The sequence below is a fragment of the Carassius carassius genome, chromosome 26 (genome assembly GCF_963082965.1).
Source record: "Carassius carassius chromosome 26, fCarCar2.1, whole genome shotgun sequence".
Classification (NCBI taxonomy): domain Eukaryota; kingdom Metazoa; phylum Chordata; class Actinopteri; order Cypriniformes; family Cyprinidae; genus Carassius; species Carassius carassius.
This window is the reverse complement of record NC_081780.1, coordinates 10867482-10887830: the sequence shown is the minus strand read 5'-3', so window position 1 is coordinate 10887830 and position 20349 is coordinate 10867482. Positions and strand designations below refer to the sequence as shown.

Genomic DNA, 20349 nt, shown 5'->3' with positions numbered 1-20349 from the left:
AATATATTCCTGTGGGAAAGAGAATTAAATCACAAAACAAGCACGAAACGGTTGTTTTAAAATAAAACAATAAAAATATCGACAATATCGCACGTATATGGCTGGCGCACAACCCCTAGGAACATAATGGCACAGTCCAGCTTCCATGAGCTTCTTTGTTTACGGATGTGACGTAAAAGGACATAAAAACTACTTTACAAAGTAACAATGCATAAAACATTATTAATTTACTGTCGATGAATGCATATGTCAGTTTTATTCGAACTATTTAATTGAGTTCTGATTCTGTCGATAACGTAAAGCGAATTCGATCGTTCGCTTAATCCCTCCCATTGAGGATTGTTATGATTTGTTATTATTCAAAAGACTTCAAATCACTTCCTGATTCAGAAATGCTTTGAGGTTTAAAAGAAAACCGTGTTTACTAAAGCGTTGAGGACATGCTGTATTCAAACAGAACCATGGCAACTAAACAAACAGACATTAACCCCTCAAGTGACTAGAGAAATATAGTCATTCATTCATATAAAATTAATTAAAAAAAATTAGACACCGTTTTACTACACAAGACTTGGAAGTGGCCTTACCTACAGCAAAATAAAAACAAATAAACAAACAAAAAGCTGATTGTTGATGAAAATGCTTTTAATATCAGTGTAAACAGACCAGAGGCAGTAAAAATCTTAAAAAGGTCAGTAAAAAAATAAATAAAATGGACAGACATTACTATTATCGTTTAATTGAAACACATTGAAAACTATTAAGTATTAAATTAATACAAAGCACATATACAAACACGCACAAAAGCCATGTTTTAGCACCATTTTCTTTATATTTCCTAAAAAAGCAGGTGAAAAGCCTTGTTCATTGCAGTAGATTTCTGGATCCCATTAATCGCGAACTGATTTTACAACCTTCACTGTCCTGTTGTTTATGAAGTCAGTTTTCCTGTAACCAGCCTGCCGTAGAATAAAGAATCAGAGGACAAGAGTAAATATACATGCAGTGAAAGCAAAATCTGAAACATGTCAATTGGTTCTCTAGATCAGTTCTCAACCAGGAGGCCACAAACTGAGGGAAGCCAAATGATGACTTGAAATTATTTAAAATAAGACCAAACGTGCTTAAAAATAAGATGAAACAACAAAAATCTGGACATTCCTTAATTAAAAACACGCCCACATCCCAATGAAGAACCAGGCTTCCAGTGGTCTTGAGATATGTATGTATGTGACTCTGGACCACAAAACCAGTCTTTAGGGATAATCTGATGAATCTGAAAGCTGAATAAATAATATTTCCTTTGATGTATGGTGTGTTAGGATCGGACAATATTTGGCCGAGATACATCTATCTAGAATCTGAGGGTGCAAAAAAATCTAAATATTTAGAAAATCACCTTACAGTTGTCCAAATGAAGTTTTTAGCAATTCATATTACTAAACAAAAATTAAGTTTTGATGTATGTACAGTAGGAAATTTACAAAATATCTTCATGGAGCATGATCTTCACCAAATATCCTAATGATTTTTGGCATAAAAGAAAAATCTATAATTTTGACGCATAAAATGGATTGTTGGCTATTGCTACAAATATACCCCAGCGACTTAAGACTGATCTGTGGTCCAGGGTCACATATACACACACATATATATATATATATATACACACACACATATACACACACACACACACACACACACACACACACACACACACACACACACACACACACATTTTTTAAAATATATAAATTAATAAATCTTTGCATCTTTCTGACCATTTCTTACATAAGTATTGTAATTTTTGCCTTTTTATAGATGGGAGAAAAAGGGAGTAAGGCATTAATGACGAGGACAAGGTGAGGCAGAATAATGAGATCAGGAAATTATGTGAAATGACACAAATTTGCTTCATTGCATTAGTGTCACAATCGATGTACATGTACACTAACTACTACATTTATTTCTATTAATTTTGTCATGCCTTCCAACAGTTAACTGAATTTCTTCATTTCTTCATTGTAAACACTGTTAATATGTTGAGTAGCTGCCCTAAACTGATCTTCTTCGACTATTGGTTAGAATGCACTGCTTGATTATTTATTTGTTATTAACAGAAAGTAATAACCTCTTATTACTTCATTACTGTGCAAACATTTCACCTTTTTGAAAATGCTATGCAGCTCTGAATGCCTCCATAGTGTATGAAGTAAAATACAAGCCGCCTGGCCCGCACGTGTGGGTCCAAACCTAGATTAAATTGAGAATTAAAACTATGAATTAAACGAGTCACATAAAATAGTTTTATCATACATCCCATAACTGAAAGTCTGGCTTTCCTGAAAATAAATCTATACCCGTTGTCTTTAGTGCTGATGCTGACGATCTTGGGTAACGCTCCTTGGTTTGTGATGGCACAGGTGTTCGATACAGATGCATGGCTCAGATTGATGAGAATGTGACAGATCATCACTGTGACCTCTATAGGCTGCTCAACACTTCGGTCAGAGTTTGGCAGGATGGAAACCAGCTCAGGTAACACCTGTTTAACTGTAGAGATGTTCATAAACCATTTGTTTATTCACCCGTCTGCCTGGCACAGACATGTGCCGTTATTGTGCGTATTGTTAAAAAATGGCAGCTCACCAATATCTGCATGCAGTTCTCTGTAACGAGAGATGTTTTTTAGCAGTGACACAGATATTCTGATCTCTTCCTTCTCTCCTTCTTGTAGCATCTTTTTCACCTGCGATAGACCTCCTTCTTTTTGCACAATGAAGTGTCCGATGGCTTGGGATGTCTAATGGAGATAAAAGACATTAATAGAAGCCTGAATGTGATGTGAAGTCAGTGCTGGTTATAGTTATTTTACTGAGATTCATTTCTAGATCATACCTCTCCAGAACAAGCTGTGAGGTTCTGCAGCGCTCCGATGGATGCCACCTTTGTGTGCTGGTTTGTGCTGACAGCAATGAGAGAGAGATACATGCGGACGGTGATGGCGCTCCAGAGCCACTCTACACCCTGAGGGCTGCCGTTCTCCTCAAGTAATGGATAGTCTTCATCTGCTTCCTGAGCCTGAGGTGAGTCACAACATATGATGCCACATATGAGGTCAATTTGTGTTTGACGCCAGTACATTTGCTTTAGAGATTTTGGTCAGTTTGAATACTCAACAGAAAAAAGTCAAGGCATACATTTTCCTTAAATAAATCATTCCAGTTCGAATTTTTGAAAGACATCCAAAATGAGTTTGTTTCGTCATTGGTACAGATATGGAGAAATTCAGCATTACATCACTTGCTCATCAATGGATCCTCTAAAGTGAATGGGTGCCATCGGAATAAGCGTCCAAACAAATGATAAAAAATGGTAAAACACAATAATCCACAAGTAATTCACGCGACTCCTGTCCATTGATAAATGACGTGAAGCAAAAAGCTGCATGTTTTTGATAAACAAATCCATCATAAAGATGTTTTTACTATTGCTTCCAGCTAAAAGTCCCCTATCCATAATATTTTAAAGTCATCTCGTCATAATCAGGAGAGAAATGTGCGCAGATCAAGCACATTTACAAGCTAAAACAGTTCTAGACAATTGTATGTATTTTGATATGAGAGAACAACAAGAGATGGACTCTTTAACTGGAGGAAGTGTTATTATGGATTATGGACTCAAAAAATTGGTTTAAAGTTAAATTGCCATATTGATGTATTTGAATCTTACAAACAAGCAGATTTTCACTTATTGATGGACTGTCGTGTGAATTGCTTGTGGATTATTGTCATGTTTGGACTCTCATTCTGATGGCATCTATTCATTAAAGAGCATCCATTGGTTAACAAATGATGATGAATTTCTCCAAATCCATTGGTGATTCACTACTAAACATCTCCAAGTCTGTTCTGGTGAAGAAACACACTCATCTACCTCTGGGATGGCTTGACGGTAAATAAGACATTTCAACAAACTCTTTGTCTAGTCTACAGTGTAACACTAACCTCCTCAGAGTTTTTGGGACTGTTGAGGATGAAACAGCCAGGGTTGCTAGTTTCTGCTTTGTGATTTTGTTTGGGCTGTTGTACCACTGGGGAATCCACACGAGGCAACTCACAATCAAATCGATAAGAAAGATTGTGCAGGATGCACACACAGTTTTCTGTGGCCTGGAAAACAAGAATTAATCATTAAATTATTATAAATTGTTCACAAGTCGGAATAATCACTCCAGGATCATATTAGACAATAAAACATTATACAAAACATAATATCTGGCTTTCTCCTTGATACCTCAAGGAGGCTGAGAGGCATAGTTTCTTATCACACAATAGGTATCACTGAAGTAAATTTGGACGGTCACGTTTATGCATTCATCTGTGTCACAAAGTTCTGAGCATTCAGAATGAATCATTTTAGAATTTTTTTTAGTTTGAATAAATAATTTTCCCAATGGGGAGGACATTTTGGGTTGCACTTTATTTTACAGTACGTGTACTTTCATGTACTTATAGTGTACTTACAGTGTATTTATCTAAGAATGTTCTGGTAATACAAGGTAACTACATGGGCTAGGGTTAGGTTTAGGGGTAGGTTCAGGGTTAGTACCTAGTTATTGTAATTACTATAATAAGTACATAGTATGTACATGAGGAACAGGACTGTAAAATAAAGTGCTACCACATTTTGTGTTTTGAAATCTAAACATTTTCATTGTACAGGAACATCAAGGTCTTTTATCTTCAAAGATCAAGGAACATTTCTGACTCCTTTAATAATTATATTGACACAAATTAAAGACACACTGTTGTTGTTGATAAAGATGGGGATCTAATGTGAGTAGCTCTTTACCTTATCATCAGGTTTGTAGTCTGCAATGCTACCACGGATATAATAGATGATGGACTCAATGAGACCCTCACAGTCTCGCATGGCTTTACGTCCATCTGGACCAGCTGAACTCAAATTTCTAAAGAAAAATAAATAAATACAATTATTATTACTTTCATGTAGAAATGCAATGGAGAGTGCAATTTTCTAAATAAATAAGTGAATATAAAAATATCTACTCAGTTATACCCAGAAAGGTGTACCAACATTTTAAATAAAAAAAATACAGAAAAAACAGTAAATATTAGTGCTGTCAAATGATTAATTGCATAGATGATAATAATGTTTGTTTACATAATATATGTGTGTGTACTGTGTATATTTATTATTTATATATAAATACACACACATGCATGTATATATTTCAGAAAAAATCTGTTATGTTTGTATATTAAATATATTTATATATAATATAAATTATATGAATATAAATATATATATGTAAATGCATGTCAATATTTTCCAAATATATATACTGTACGTGTGTGTACTTATATATACATAATAAATATACACAGTAGTGTCGGGCGATATGGTCATTTTTCAAATCGTCATATCGTCAGCCTGAGAGAGACTCTTTGTTCTTGTCATAGCATGACTATTGGGTGTTTTAAACTGCGCAGGTGCGAGAGAGAGAGCATAATCAAGCAATAATCAAAAAAAAAAAATACTTTCAAACATACTGACTGATTTAACTAACGTTAAATATAAAAATACTGTAGCTATTTAAAACAGCTAGTTCATACATAGTCGTACGCAACTGTCATATCGCACGTCCGAGTCAAAGCGTTACAACTTCACCAACTACATGCTCTAATCCTCCTGCGCGTGCGAGGTGTGTGTGTGAAATGCGGGCAGTGAAATTAAGTGAAATAGCTGGGCAGTTTAAAAGCCGAATTATAATAAGCAGCCTAATAAAAATAAAAATAAAAGTTATTATTACTATAATCTAATACATTAATAGGAAAATGAGCCTAATATCGCCTTGACTATCGACAGAGAATTCTGCTTATGTCGATATCTCTGACGATCGTCGATACACAATACTATCGTCTATCGGCACAACCCTAATGAAAGTGACGTGACATTCAGCCAAGTATGGTGACCCATACTCAGAATTTGTGCTCTGCATTTAACCCATCCGAAGTGCACACACACACAGAGCAGTGAACACACACACACACACTGTGAGCACACACCCGGAGCAGTGGGCAGCCATTTATGCTGCGGCGCCCGGGGAGCAGTTGGGGGTTCAATGCCTTGCTCAAGGGCACCTAAGTCGTGGTATTGAAGGTGGAGAGAGAACTGTACATGCACTCCCCCCACCCACAATTCCTGCCGGCCCGGGACTCGAACTCACAACCTTTCGATTGGGAGTCCGACTCTCTAACCATTAGGCCACGACTTCCCCATCTCCCTTCCCCATGTAATACACAGTACACATGCATATATTATGTAAACAAAAACTTTATTCGCCATTAATCATTTTACAGCACTAGTGAATATGATTATAATTGAAAATAACTATGTTCTGTTTTAATATATTTTAAAATGTAATATATTCCTATGATGACACTATTACTCTAGTCTTCAGTGTCACATGACCCTTCAGAAATCATTCTGATATGCTGATTTGGTGATCTTTTAGAAATCTTTTGTTGCTGTCTTGCTGAATACAAATATTAATTTCTTTAAAACTTGCTGTCCCCAAATATTTGTATACACACAGTACTGTATATTAGAATAATGTATATGTATAACTTTGGCAGTTGTAGCACTAAGAGTGGCCTGGCTTATCAAAATAAATATGCTTCATTTAAAACCTGTTGTATTTTCTCTTTAAGTTGGAAATACCTCAGGCAGCCAGTAGTGTTGTAGAAAATGTCAGGGTCAGCAAGGAGTTCCAACTTGGGGTCTTCCCCTTCAGAAATGCCTGAGCAGGGCACCAGCACACTATCTGTGAGAGGTTTGGCCGCATCTTTAGCGAGCTGCTCTTTCAAGAGGTCATGAGAAGACAGATTCCACAGCAGCCCTGGAGAGAGAATAACATCTGCAAGATTAGTGGGAGGCCAGAGCTCACACGTTCAAGATCTGGATGTTTTCTTATATTGTGAGTTTTAGCTGGATCATCTAAAGTGGAGCCAAGTTTGACTGCGTAATGAAATTAAATATATTATGGTGAAAATGTTAAATACTCTAATGAATCCTTTACCAGTGAGCTGCCGTCGGGTCTCGATGTCTCGGTTCTTCTTGAGCAGTCTCAGGATCAATGGAAGCCCCTCACAGTCTTTGACTTCCATTTTGTTCTCATTGTTTTCGAAAACAATATTTCGGAGTGCGCCGACAGCAGCCCGTTGCAGCTCCTCGCTTTCATTCTGCATGAGCTTCAGCAGCTTTGGGATGCCTTGAAGATAAAGTACCTGAACAGATGGAACACGCTAAAATAAGAAACCTCAATTTAAATAGGTCAAATTCTGCAATTTTGTATTCTGGTAGTCAAGGTTCTTGGACCAAATTTTTTATGACCATTTTCCAGCATCTCTCTGACCTTTAGAATTAAACAGCCTGTTTTTGCTACTTTACCTTTATCTCAATATAATAGTGTTTAAATGTTTGTGGTCACTAGGATTTTTTATGTTTTTGAATTAAGTTTTTTATGCTATAAGCTGCATTTGTTTGATCAAAAATACTGTAAAAACTGTAATATTACAAATCATTATTACAATAACTGTTTTCTGTTTTAATACTTTTTAAATAATGCTGTAAAACGATTAATCGTGATTAATTGCATCCAAAATAAAAGTTTTTGTTTACATGATATATGTCTGTGTACTACATCTGTTAATTATGTATATATAAATACATGCACATGCATGTATATATTTAAGAAAAATATGTTATGTTTTTACACTCACTAAACACTTTATTAGGTACACCTTGCTAGTACTGGGTTGGACCCCGTTTCACCTTCAGAACTGCCTTAATTCTACGTGGCATAGATTCAACAAGGTGTTGGAATGATTCCTCAGAGATTTTGTTCCATATTGACATGATAACATCATGCAGTTGGTCAGCTGCACATCCATGATGCGAATCTCCCGTTCCACCACATCCCAAAGCTGCTCTATTGGATTGAGATCTGGTGACTGTGGAGGCCATTTGAGTAAAGTGAGCTCATTGTCATGTTCAAGAAACCAGTCGGAGATGATTTGAGCTTTGTGACATGGTGCATTATCCTGCTGGAAGTAGCCATCAGAAGATGGGTACACTGTAGTCATAAAGGCATGGAGATGGACAGCAGCAATACTCAGGTAGGCTGTGGTGTTTAAACAATGCTCAATTGTTTCTAAAGGGCCCAAAGGGTGCCAAGAGAATATCCCCCACACCATTACACCACCACCACCAGCCTGAACCATTGAGACAAGGCAGGATGGACCCATGCTTTCATGTTCTTTATGCCAAATTCTGACCCTACCATCTGAATGTTGCAGCAGAAATCAAGACTCATCAGACCAGGCAATATTTTTCCAATCTTCTATTGTCCAATTTTGGTGAGCCTGTGTAAATTATAGCCTCTGTTTCCTGTTCTTAGCTGACAGGAGCGGCACCCGTTGTGGTCTTCTGCTGCTGTAACTGCTTCAGGGTTTGATGTGTTGTGTGTTCAGAGGTAATATTCTGCATACCTTGGTTGTAACGAGTGGTTATTTGAGTTACTGTTGCCTTTCTATCATCTCTAACCAGCCCATTCTCCTCTGACCTGACACCAACAAGGCATTTTTTATCCACACAACTGCCACTCACTGGATATGTTCTCTTTTTCGGACCATTCTCTGTAAATCCTAGAGATGGTTGTGCATGAAAATCCCAGTAGATCAGCAGTTTTTGAAATACTTAGACCAGCTCGTCTGGCACCAACAACCATTCCATGTTCAACTCACTTATATCCCCTTTCTTCCCCATTCTGATGCTCGGTTTTGAACTTCAGCAAGTCGTCTTCACCACATCTAGATTCCTAAATGCACTAAGTTGCTGCCATGTGATTGGCTGATTAGCAATTTGTGTTACCAAGCAATTGAACAGGTGTACCTTATAAAGTGGCCGGTAAGTGCATATTAAATATATTTATAATATATAAATTATATGAATATAAACAAACGCATGTAAATGTCACGTTTATGAACTTTTGGTTTCCTTATTTGGTCATCTTCCTTTTCTTGTTTTAGTTAATTGATTGATCCTCACCTGTCCCCAGTTCCCTCATCACCTGTGTGTTTAAATACCTGGTCTGTTTAGTTCTCCCTTGTCCGTGATTGTTGATGTCGATGTTGATCGTTGTAGATGTGTTTATTGAATGTATGCTAAATGTAATCTTGTATATTGTCTGTGCTCTCCGTCATCATCAGTAAACTCCTTATTTGTTCCAGATCCTCGTCCTTCCTTTTGCTTTATGTTTAGCACTACCTCAACCTGTAACAGAATCACGGACCTAAACAGTATAGTTTATTTTAGCGGCGTTTTTTCTTTCATTTATTTTTTGCTTTGTTTTTCTCCTCTCCCGGAATGGCCATCCCAGCAGTCCGTCTCCTATGCCTGGAGCAACTGGTCCATTCGCTGGAGGACCACACCGGGGACTTTTTAGATCTGGCGTGCCTTACTAACTTCCCCGACCGCTCGCTCTCTTACTTTTTCTACACCGGCCTGAGCGAGCGGAGTAAGGCACGCCTACCAGCGAACGGTCCCCGAGAGGATTTCGCCGCTTTTGTGGAGTGGGTGCTGGAGAAAAATGGATCGTCATGGACCATCTGCACCGCCGAGGACGATATCTCCAGCCCCACTCCTGACCCAGAGACCAGCCAGCCACCATCTCGCAACACGGAGCCAGAGCCCACCGCAGCCGCAGAGCCCGAGCCGATTCAGGACGTCGAGAGCGCGACTGACCAGGTGTGTGAGCCGGCAACACCGTGCATCGTGGGAGTCCTCGTGGAGATCGAGGGCGTGGAGGAAAGCCCTGCCCACACTCCTGCGACTGAGGGTGAGCTGTATCCGATCTCGGGAAAAAATATGGAGCAACTTCTGGATCTAATTTACTGGTCTATGGAGGTAATTCCTGTACCCCCTGTTTTTCCGCTGGTTCCATCCAGCCCTGATCCCCTTGTATACCCTCTCAGTCTCCCACTCCTACCTCCTCCAGTCAGCTCCTCTGCTCCATTTCCCCTGGTTCCGTCCAGCCCTGAATTTTCTGTTTCTCCGCTGGTTCCGCCCAGCTATGAATTTTCTGTTTCTCCGCTGGTTCCGCCCAGCCCTGAATTTTCTGTTTTTCCACTGGTTCCGCCCAGCTATGAATTTTCTGTTTCTCCGCTGGTTCCGCCCAGCCCTGAATTTTGTTTCTCTGCTGGTTCTGCCCGAACCTGAATCTTCTGTTTCTCCGCTGGTTCCGCCCAGCCATGAATTTTCTGTTTCTCCGCTGGTTCCGCCCAGCTATGAATTTTCTGTCTCTCCGCTGGTTCCGCCCAGCTATGAATTTTCTGTCTCTCCGCTGGTTCCGTCCAGTTCTGAATTTCCTATGTCTCCGCTGGTTCCGCCCAGCTCTGAATTTCCTATGTCTCCGCTGGTTCCGCTCAGGTCTGAATTTCCTATGTCTCCTCTGGTTCCGCCCAGCTCTGAATTTCCTATGTCTCCGCTGGTTCCGCCCAGCTCGGAATTTCCTATGTCTCCGCTGGTTCCGCCCAGCTCTGAATTTTCTGTGTCTCCTGTACTCCCTCCCAGCCTCCCTCTCCCACCTCCTCCTAGACCTGCCAGTCCCTTTGCTCCACTTCCGCTGGTTCTGTCCAGCCCTGATCCTCCTGTGTTTCCTCCCATCATTCCTCTCTCTCCTCCTCTTAGACCAGCCCGTTCATCGACCTCATCTCCGCTGGTGCCAGTCAGTCCTGCAGCTCACCCTCAGTCCGCGCCATCAGGGCGCGATGGTTCGCCGCTGGACTGCCAGTCTCCAGCTCCGCCTTGGCATGTTAAGGCCCTGTCTCCGCCTCCAGCCTCCGAGCCCTGGACTCCTCCTCGGTCCTTCGACCCAGCGGCTCCGCCTTGGCTCCTAGCTCCCTCGTCTCCACCGTGGCCTGTCATCCCCCCTGCTCCACCGGGCTCCTTCGTCCCTCCGGCTCCACCTTGGTCAGTCGTCGACCATCCGCCGCCTCGGGACTCCACTCCTCTGGTTCCACCTCGTCACTCCATCCCTCCGGCTCTGTCAGGCTCCTCCTTCCCTCTGGTTCCACCATCATCCTCCGTCACTCCGGCTCCACAGCGGTCTTCCAGGACCCCGCCTCCGCCTTGGTCGCCAGAGCCTTCTGCTCCACCTAGGCCCTCCGGATCCTCGACGACACCCTGGCTCTGCGGCTGTGCTGCTCCATCTTGGGCTCCTCACCCACCGGTGCAGTCTCCTCCTGTCGGCCCCCTGGTGTCGTCGGCCGCTTCTCCACCGTGGCTCCTCCCGCCGTCGACTCCACCGTGGATCTCCGTCCTGGCTGGTCTCTGGTGGACCATCTGGCTCCTCCTGCTCCGGGCTCCTCATTGGCTCCTCCCTCCATCCACTCCGCCCTGGTCCCTACCTCCATGCTCCCTCGTCACCTGCTCCTGGCCTACTCCTCGCCCGCCTCCAGAACCCCCACCCTCCCTCCGCTGGTATTCCTCTTGCGGTGCGAGGACGCACCTTTCCGGGAGGGGGCGAACTGTGACGTTTATGAACTTTTGGTTTCCTTATTTGGTCATCTTCCTTTTCTTGTTTTAGTTAATTGATTGATCCTCACCTGTCCCCAGTTCCCTCATCACCTGTGTGTTTAAATACCTGGTCTGTTTAGTTCTCCTTTGTCCGTGATTGTTGATGTCGATGTTGATCGTTGTAGATGTGTTTATTGAATGTATGCTAAATGTAATCTTGTATATTGTCTGTGCTCTCCGTCATCATCAGTAAACTCCTTATTTGTTCCAGATCCTCGTCCTTCCTTTTGTTTTACGTTTAGCACTACCTCAACCTGTAACAGTAAATACATGCACATATTTTCAAAATATATGCTGTATGTGTGTGTTTTTCAGACCTGTGAACCTCTGCATACCAGCTCACAGCGTCTTTCATAAGGACAGGCGAAGTTGCTGAGCACTGAATCATTGTTGTTATATAAGCATGGGCGGCCGTGTGTGCATGTGCTAACAGTTGTAATGTCACAACCACAATCATTCAGAATTAACTGCAGGTCAGTTTAACAAATGATATGGGTGGACTGGGGAGGTAGCTTTGTGATTATTAACATTACAGTTCATCTACATACAATAGTACATAAAACTGGTTTGAGAAGAGAAAAGAAAATCCAATTATATACAGGTATGTCAGGTATCATAAACTGTAACACTAGCCCCAAAAAAGAGGGAATGCACAATATATATTAAATAGTTTATTAACAAATCTTAGAGATTTTAATATTTTGTAATTGAATGATATTGTATATTAAATTTCCTTATTTTTATGATATAGATAACTTTGCTGTCATATAACTATAACTCACTTAAAGTTCATCTATAAAAACACTTATTATTAAAAATATATTTATTCAGAATCAGAATCAGAATCAGAAAGAGCTTTATTGCCAAGTATGCTTGCGCATACAAGGAATTTGTTTTAGTGACATAAGCTTCCAGTAAACAGACACACAACAACACACAGAGAAAAAAAAAAAAAACAAAAAAAAAAACACAATTACGGGAGAATTACAAATTGTCAAATAAATAAGTGTATAAACAATTGTGCTATAAATGATAATGGAATAGGATCGAGTGAGATGCAGGAATGTTCTAGGATGGAGGGGTAACAAATAAATATAAGGATATTGCACATTTTTGCATAAGCATAAGTTTAAGTGGAAAACATTTAACTGTTCATGAGGTAGATTGCCTGGGGGAAGAAACTATTCTTGTGCCTTGCTGTTCTTGTATTTGCGGCTCTGAGGCGCCGGCCAGATGGCAAAAGTTCAAAGATGGGGTGACTTGGATGTGAGGGATCCAGAGTGATTTTCTGAGTCCTTTTCCTCACTCTGGATGTGTACAGTTCTTGGAGGGTGGGCAGGGGAGCACCAATAATCCTTTCAGCAGTCCGAACAGTTCTCTGTAGTCTTCTGATATCTGATTTTGTAGCTGAACCAAACCAGACAGTAATTGAAGTACACAGGACTGACTCAATGACGGCTGAGTAGAACTGTTTCAGCAGCTCCTGTGGCAGGTTAAACTTCCTCAGCTGGCAAAGGAAGTACAACCTTTGTTGGGCTTTTTTCACAATGGAGCCAATGTGATTGTCCCACTTCAGGTCCTGAGAGATGGTGGTTCCCAGGAATCTGAATGACTCCACTGCAGCCACAGTGCTGTTCATGATGGTGAGTGGGGAAAGTGCAGGGGGGTTTCTCCTAAAGTCCACAGTCATCTCCACTGTTTTGAGCGTGTTCAGCTCCAGGTTGTTAAGACTGCACCAGACAGCCAGCTGCTCAACCTCCTGTCTGTAAGCAGACTCGTCACCGTCCTGGATGAGGCCGATGACTGTAGTGTCGTCTGCAAACTTCAGGAGCTTGACAGAGGGGTCTTTAGAGGTGCAGTCGTTGGTGTACAGGGAGAAGAGCAGAGGGGAGAGAACACATCCCTGAGGGGCACCAGTGTTGGTGGAGCAGCTGTTTGACATGAATTTCCCCAGTCTCACTAACTGTTGCCTATCTGTCAGAAAGCTGGTGATCCACTGACAGATAGAGCTAGGAACAGAGAGCTGGGTCAGTTTGGTCTGGAGGGTTGTTGGGATGATGGTGTTGAAAGCCGAACTAAAGTCCACAAACAGGATCCTCACATAAGTCCCTGTTTTGTCCAGATGTTGCAGGATGAAGTGCAATGCCATGTTGATTGCATCATCCACGGACCTGTTTGCTCGGTACGCAAACTGCAGGGGGTCCAGTAAGGGTCCAGTGATGTCCTTCAGATAAGCCAGAACCAGCTTTTCAAACGACTTCATGACGACAGACGTTAGAGCCACAGGTCTGTAGTCGTTAAGTCCTGTTATCTTGGGTTTCTTTGGAATGGGGATTATGGTGGAGCGTTTGAAGCAGGAAGGCACTTCACACAACTCCAGAGATCTGTTGAAGATCTGTGAAAAGATGGGGGCCAGCTGGTCAGCACAGATTTTCAGACAGGCTGGTGTAACGCCATCTGGGCCTGGTGCTTTTCTTCTTTTGTTTTTCTTGAAGACCTGGCGCACATCATCTTCACAGATTTGAAGAGCAGGAGGTATGGAGAGGGGGATTGCAGGAGGTGTTAATGGTTGTGCAGGGAGATGGTCAGAGTGGGTGTTGGGGGTTTCAAATCTACAATAAAACTCATTCAGGTCGTTAGCAAGTCGTTGATTAGCCTCAGTGCAAGGGGATGGTGTCTTGTAGTTTGTGATGGCTCTCAGTCCTCTCCAAACTGAAGTAGAGTCGTTGGAAGTAAACTGGTCTTCCAACTTTTTAGCATAGGTCTTTTTAGCCGCTCTAATCTCTTTGTTCAGTGTGTTCCTGGCCTGTTTGTACAAGACCCTGTCCCCATTTCTGTAGGCATCCTCTTTGGCCTGACGAAGGTGTCTGAGTTTTACTGTAAACCATGGCTTATCATTGTTGAATGTTAAATAAGTCCTGGTAGGAATGCATATATCCTCACAGAAACTAATATAGGATGTTACAGTCTCTGTGAGTTCGTCCAGATCGGTGGTAGCAGCTTCAAAAACGCTCCAGTCTGTGATGTCAAAACAAGATTGTAAATCCTGCTCTGTTTCGCTGGTCCATCTCTTCACAGTCTTTACTACAGGTTTAGCAGATTTAAGTTTCTGCTTGTAGGTCGGTATAAGATGAACCAGACAGTGATCAGAACGTCCCAAAGCTGCTCGTGGAACAGAGTGATATGCATCCTTTATTGTGGTGTAACAGTGATCCAGAATATTACTGTCTCTGGTGGGACAGGTAACATGCTGTCTGTATTTTGGCAGTTCACGGGAGAGATTGGCTTTATTAAAGTCCCCAAGAATGATTAAAACAGAGTCCGGGTGTTGTTGTTCTGTGTCTGTGATCTGATCAGCGAGTTTCTGTAAAGCTGAGCTCACATGTGCTTGAGGTGGAATGTAAACACTGACCAGAATGAGCGAGTGAAACTCCCGCGGCGAATAGAACGGCTTGCAGTTGATAAACTGCGTTTCTAGATCAGGACAGCACATCTTCTTTAACACAGTTACATCTGTACACCACCGTTCATTGATGTAAAAGCATGTCCCGCCGCCGCGCGATTTCCCCGTTGATTCTGCGTCGCGATCCGCTCTAAACAGCTGAAAGTCCGGCAGATGGAGTGCGCTGTCCGGTATGGCGTCATTCAGCCAGGTTTCCGTGAAACACAGAGCAGCAGAGTGAGAGAAATCCTTATTTGTCCGAGAGAGCAAAAGGAGTTCGTCCGTTTTGTTGGGTAGAGAGCGGAGATTTGCGAGATGGATGCTAGGCAACGGCGTTCGAAATCCGCGCTTCCTGAGTCTGACGAGCGCTCCCGCTCGCTTTCCCCGTCTGCGCGTCCTGAAGCGCTTGATCAGCGCCGCTGCTCCTCCGATAACAATGTTCAGTAAAACGTCTGTATAATAGAAATCCGGAAAAATATCATGTGGTGTGTTCTGCCGAATGTTCAGCAGTTCATCCCTGGTGAAACTGATCGTGTTTGTTAAACAAAAAACAGGAAAAACGAACAAAAACAGTACAAACACTGGAGAGCCAAGCACTGAAGCAGCCATGTGCGGCGCCATCTTGGATAAACATTCAGATATATTATTCTATTATTTAATCGGACAATGTTTTAATATGAGCTATTCTTGGATTCAAAGTGAATGCAGGAAATCCCCTTGAGCTGTCTTTTGTTTGCTCAAGGATTCAGTGTTGATAGTTCAAGAATGCCAAGCTCATATCTTAAACCACTAGACTGCACCAACTCCTTTCTAATATGAATTGTGCTTTAAATGTTTTTTGTAATGTTTTAAGTCAAGTTTGTAAAGTTTAAAATGAACAGCAGAAACGTAACCCTAAAGTCAAATGTTGTCGTCCTAATCATTTACTGTCTGACTGTACTCTAAACATGTAAACCACACTAAATACTTTCCTCTCACTTTCTTCCACACCCATTTTACACTTAATTAAAGTGCCACCTCTTCATGTAGTACTATGACTCACCGTTTCATTTTGCCTGAGGTGTTTGTTATCAATGCAACCACTGAGGCTAGACTTTGAGTATCATTTTTGGGTGGATCATACTAGCATATTTCATTTTAGCGTTAAGTATCACTTACCTTTTTCTTGGCATCTGGACTGTTAAAGCACTGGTTCTGTATGAAGTTAGCCGCGGTGATTTGTGCTTCCATGTTATCTTGTGCAAGCAGATTTACAGCCTCTTTTAATGTCATCTCTGGACCAAGTTCAACTTGTCTGCTCTTCCTTTAAAACACAGACATACAACAGAAATATTACAGAGTTCATTCCAACTAAAATAGTTCAGTCCAAGTAGTGCCCAAACCTTTGTACATTTTTGTATATGTCTTTGTTTCAAGGTATTTACTAATACCGGTAATCTAACACTTGTATATTTAAAAAGGCAAGGGTATATGTATTTATATATGATTTATTAATTTATTATAAGTAAATTAATTATATATACATTATATATCTCCACATTTTTAATGTATATAATCAGTGCATTCACCGTGATATGATCTATATACTGTTTTTTTTTTCTTCTTTCTTAAATTGTGGGTACAATGTTTATAAACTGCTTTTTTTTGCCTAATGTTATTGTTTTCCAATGTTTATTATGATCACCTGATGTTTGTCATTTTCTCTATAACAATTGAGAAACAAAGAATTTTTACCCTGATGAAGGCAGATAGCCAAAATGCCTGCTTTTATCTCCTGCTCTAACTTAAATGTAAACATTTAGTGTGCAGACCAGTCTTTATAATGTATTATATACAAATTCAAAACTAATTTAATGTAGGTTTAATTTAAATTCAGTTTTATAGAATATAATTATTATTATTTTGTTCTCTGAACCAAATTGTGAAAAGTTTTTATTTTTATTTTAGGGCAATGTATAAGCTAATGTTTTTGTTGCAAGATAATTACTAATAAACTAATACTTGTATAATACTTGTATTTAAATATATGCAATTTGTATTTATTATATATAATTAATTTAATAATGCATTATATATATTGTGGTGTGTGTGGGTGTGTGTGTGTGTGTGTGTGTGTGTAAATATATATATATATATATATATATATATATATATATATATATAAATATATATATATATATATATATAACCAGCATACCAGTTTTATGTATTGTACATTACAATGCTAATTTAATGTATTATTAAATTTAACGTATAGTTTTATTTAAATGTAATATTATAAAATGCTCAAATAACACTGTCAAACAATATGGGTATTTAACTGTGATTAAACAGGTAAAAAGTATACTACTGACTTACTTTGCCGACGCTGTCATTGCATGTGGTTTGACCTCCAGCTTTTCTATCCTCCTCAGACTCCCTGACTGCTCCTCCATGCTGATCAGCGAGCCAGGCTGGGAAGGTCGTCTTCCTGCAACAAACTCCAGGCTTGGCTTCCGTATGCGGCTCTGCCAGGACATGTCCTCGGATTGTTCTTGAGCACCAAACCCCCCCTCTCTCGGCTTGCAGAGGGTCCTCTGAAGGGTGTGCTTCTGTAACTCCATCCTGTTTCTCTCTGCAGGAGCATTGTGTGGGGTGTTTGGTAAAAAAACATCATCTGTATCATCCATGTCATTGTTCTCAAACACAGGCTTTCTGGAGGGCTGTGTGACAGCCGACAGGCCTGCGAACCGAACCTCGGAGTGGGCGTAACGTAAAGTTAGTCTGTTCATATGAAAACGGTTGACTGTAGGGGCAGAGGGGAGAGTGAAAGAATTGGACCCCCAGCATAAAGCCGGCCTTTTAGAGGTGTAACGACAGCTTCCATAGCCTCTGTGAAATCGAGATGGATCGGTACTTGACCACTGAGATCGGTCAACCATCCGTGACAACCTTGTGGCTTCATGATTGATGGAGATCGTCCGCTGCAAAGTATAGTTCATGTCATTATCTCAAATGAATTAAGTTAGTGATATTAAATGACCATAACCATGGAAATAAACTAATGCTTTAGTCCATTTCTGACACAAACCCATCAAATTGCTTCAGAAGATGCAAAAATTGTACGAACTACTTTTATTATTACTTTTAAGGTGTTTTTTGTCCATTTTTGGAACTGGAAAGCTGTACCATTCACTTTCATTGTATGGCAACTTAATTTTTAATTTTGGGTGACCTATCCCCTTTAAAAACAACTTTTATCCCACTGGAAAATTGTCCTTACCTTCAGGTGCAGACTTCCTAATGATGAACTACTTGAAATATGACAGCTGGACAGACTGTCTGAGAGAGATGACTCTGCAACGCCCAAAATCATATACAATTGGACCACATACAATACAACACAATGGAAAACATATTCTTCATGATCACTTACAAGTCCTACTAAATACGTCTGAATGAGTGAGTTCTGATAAAATAAGGTAGGGTTCAGCTTTCTCAAATAAAAAAAAAGTACAAAAAGTGTTTATTTGCAGCATTGTTATAACATTTGTTAAATGTATTACATAGTTATTACATTATAATAATTTATTTAATCATATCTCTATATATATTTTTTATAGCTGTATATGGACTTCAGCTAGGCTATTATTTGTAAATATGTAAATATTCGGTACAAGAATATAAGTCATAGCTACAATCACGTATAATCAATCAGTGGTATACATCAAAGTCACTTTGATAGCACACTGATACCATGGTAGATCCAAAGTAATTGTTGTAAAAGTTTTTTTTTTTAATAAATGAAGGTATAAATTAATATGATTTTGCACTTTACGCACAAATAAAATATAAAATAACCAAAGGATAGGGTTAAGAGAACAAAGGACCATTGCAAGCTGACCATAAACATTTGACTGGCATCCCGTATTTTTTCCTTTAATGTAAAAATGTATACACCTGTATTCTATTCCAAACCAAAACACTGCTTATTTTGAGATATTTGCTTTTATTTCATGCAGTTTCATCCCACATACCTGGCGGTTTTGGTTTCTTTCTTTTCCGTGAGAGAGTGAGCTGCACTTGTTGCTGTAGTCGGTTGAGCCGGTGTGCGTCCGCGAGAGCGAGTTTGTCCTTCTCCGGTAAAGCTAAAGAAGAGTCTTCCGAGCGAAAAGCGCCGTGAACGGGCAACACAGAGCGCATGAAGTCTGCCTCCTCCGCCATCGGGACGGGTGTGATGAAGCGTCAGGTGTTTGAGTCTCTGTTGGGCGTGTGGTAGCAGCGCTGAGCTTGTTCTTTGTGTTCAGGGTGTGGTTTACACATGCGTCATTTCACACACATCGTGTTTTTGCATAATTCACCGGCTGCGCTCGTGGAGGTGGACAGACGCTTTGTGGACTGGACTCAGCTAAAGCTGGGGAATGGTTGGCCCTTTGCATTGAAGTGTGGACTCAGCATTATTCATTTTAGCGCAATAACAATAAACTCTCGGACTCCCCATGACCTTGAAGTCCCGCCCACAATAGGGACGTCATAATCGAAAGTTTGTTTAGGTGAAATACTGCCATGGTAACTATTTCTGCCAACATACAACATTTGTTATTTAGTTTTATTTGTACAATCCAGTTTTTTATATTCCCATAGCTATCACACAACCAAGAGTGCTGTTGTACTGAATATTTTTTTTTATAGATTAGCGGTTCTCAACCAGGGGCCCGGGGCCCACTAGGACGCCTCAAAAATTATTAAAAAATAAAATAAAAAAAGCTACAACAACCACATTTCTTATTTTAATTAACTTCCTTTAGAACTCGACCTTAACTAAAGTGTTTGAACAAACTTTGGGTTTGGCTTGAGAAGCCTAACCTGACAGTTTAAGGCAATTGTAAAAGCTTGAAGTTTGAAAATTTAGATAGATAGATAGATAGATAGATAGATAGATAGATAGATAGATAGATAGATAGATAGATAGATAGATTAGAAATATTAGGTAATTTATAATCATTAATTAAAAATAATTATTTTAGTAACTTATTTTAATCTATAACTCTCTAAATGTGTGTAAATAAATAAAAAGTCTTAAAAACAAAGCACTCTGAATAGTTGGATACTGAGGGGGACCTTGAATTTTTGAAAAAAAAAAGGGTGAAGAAGATTATTGAGTTCATATAATTTATTTTATTTTTTTTATGTGTTTATTTATTGTTTCTGTAATTTTTTCATTTATTATCACTTTAATTCGTTTTAGCCTACTGGAAAACATA

General features: G+C 40.2%; 1 protein-coding gene and 1 long non-coding RNA gene across 2 annotated transcripts; one reads left to right on the top strand and one right to left on the bottom strand.

The window, feature by feature from the left end:
* Positions 1 to 627: 627 nt before the first annotated feature.
* Positions 628 to 19525, bottom strand: LOC132105780 (plakophilin-2-like). The gene is given in 13 exon segments (XM_059511172.1): positions 628 to 959; positions 2166 to 2253; positions 2361 to 2553; positions 2650 to 2803; positions 2899 to 3081; positions 4008 to 4172; positions 4855 to 4972; positions 6748 to 6925; positions 7106 to 7313; positions 16265 to 16409; positions 17465 to 18069; positions 18369 to 18442; positions 19123 to 19525. Coding segments are annotated over 13 exon segments (2466 nt in total). The 5' UTR covers positions 19409 to 19525; the 3' UTR covers positions 628 to 890.
* LOC132105782 (uncharacterized) lies at positions 1766 to 18146 on the top strand. The gene is made up of 4 exons (XR_009423996.1): positions 1766 to 2080; positions 2424 to 2538; positions 2892 to 3086; positions 17503 to 18146. It is a non-coding gene; the product is annotated as an uncharacterized LOC132105782 (long non-coding RNA).
* Positions 19526 to 20349: the final 824 nt, after the last annotated feature.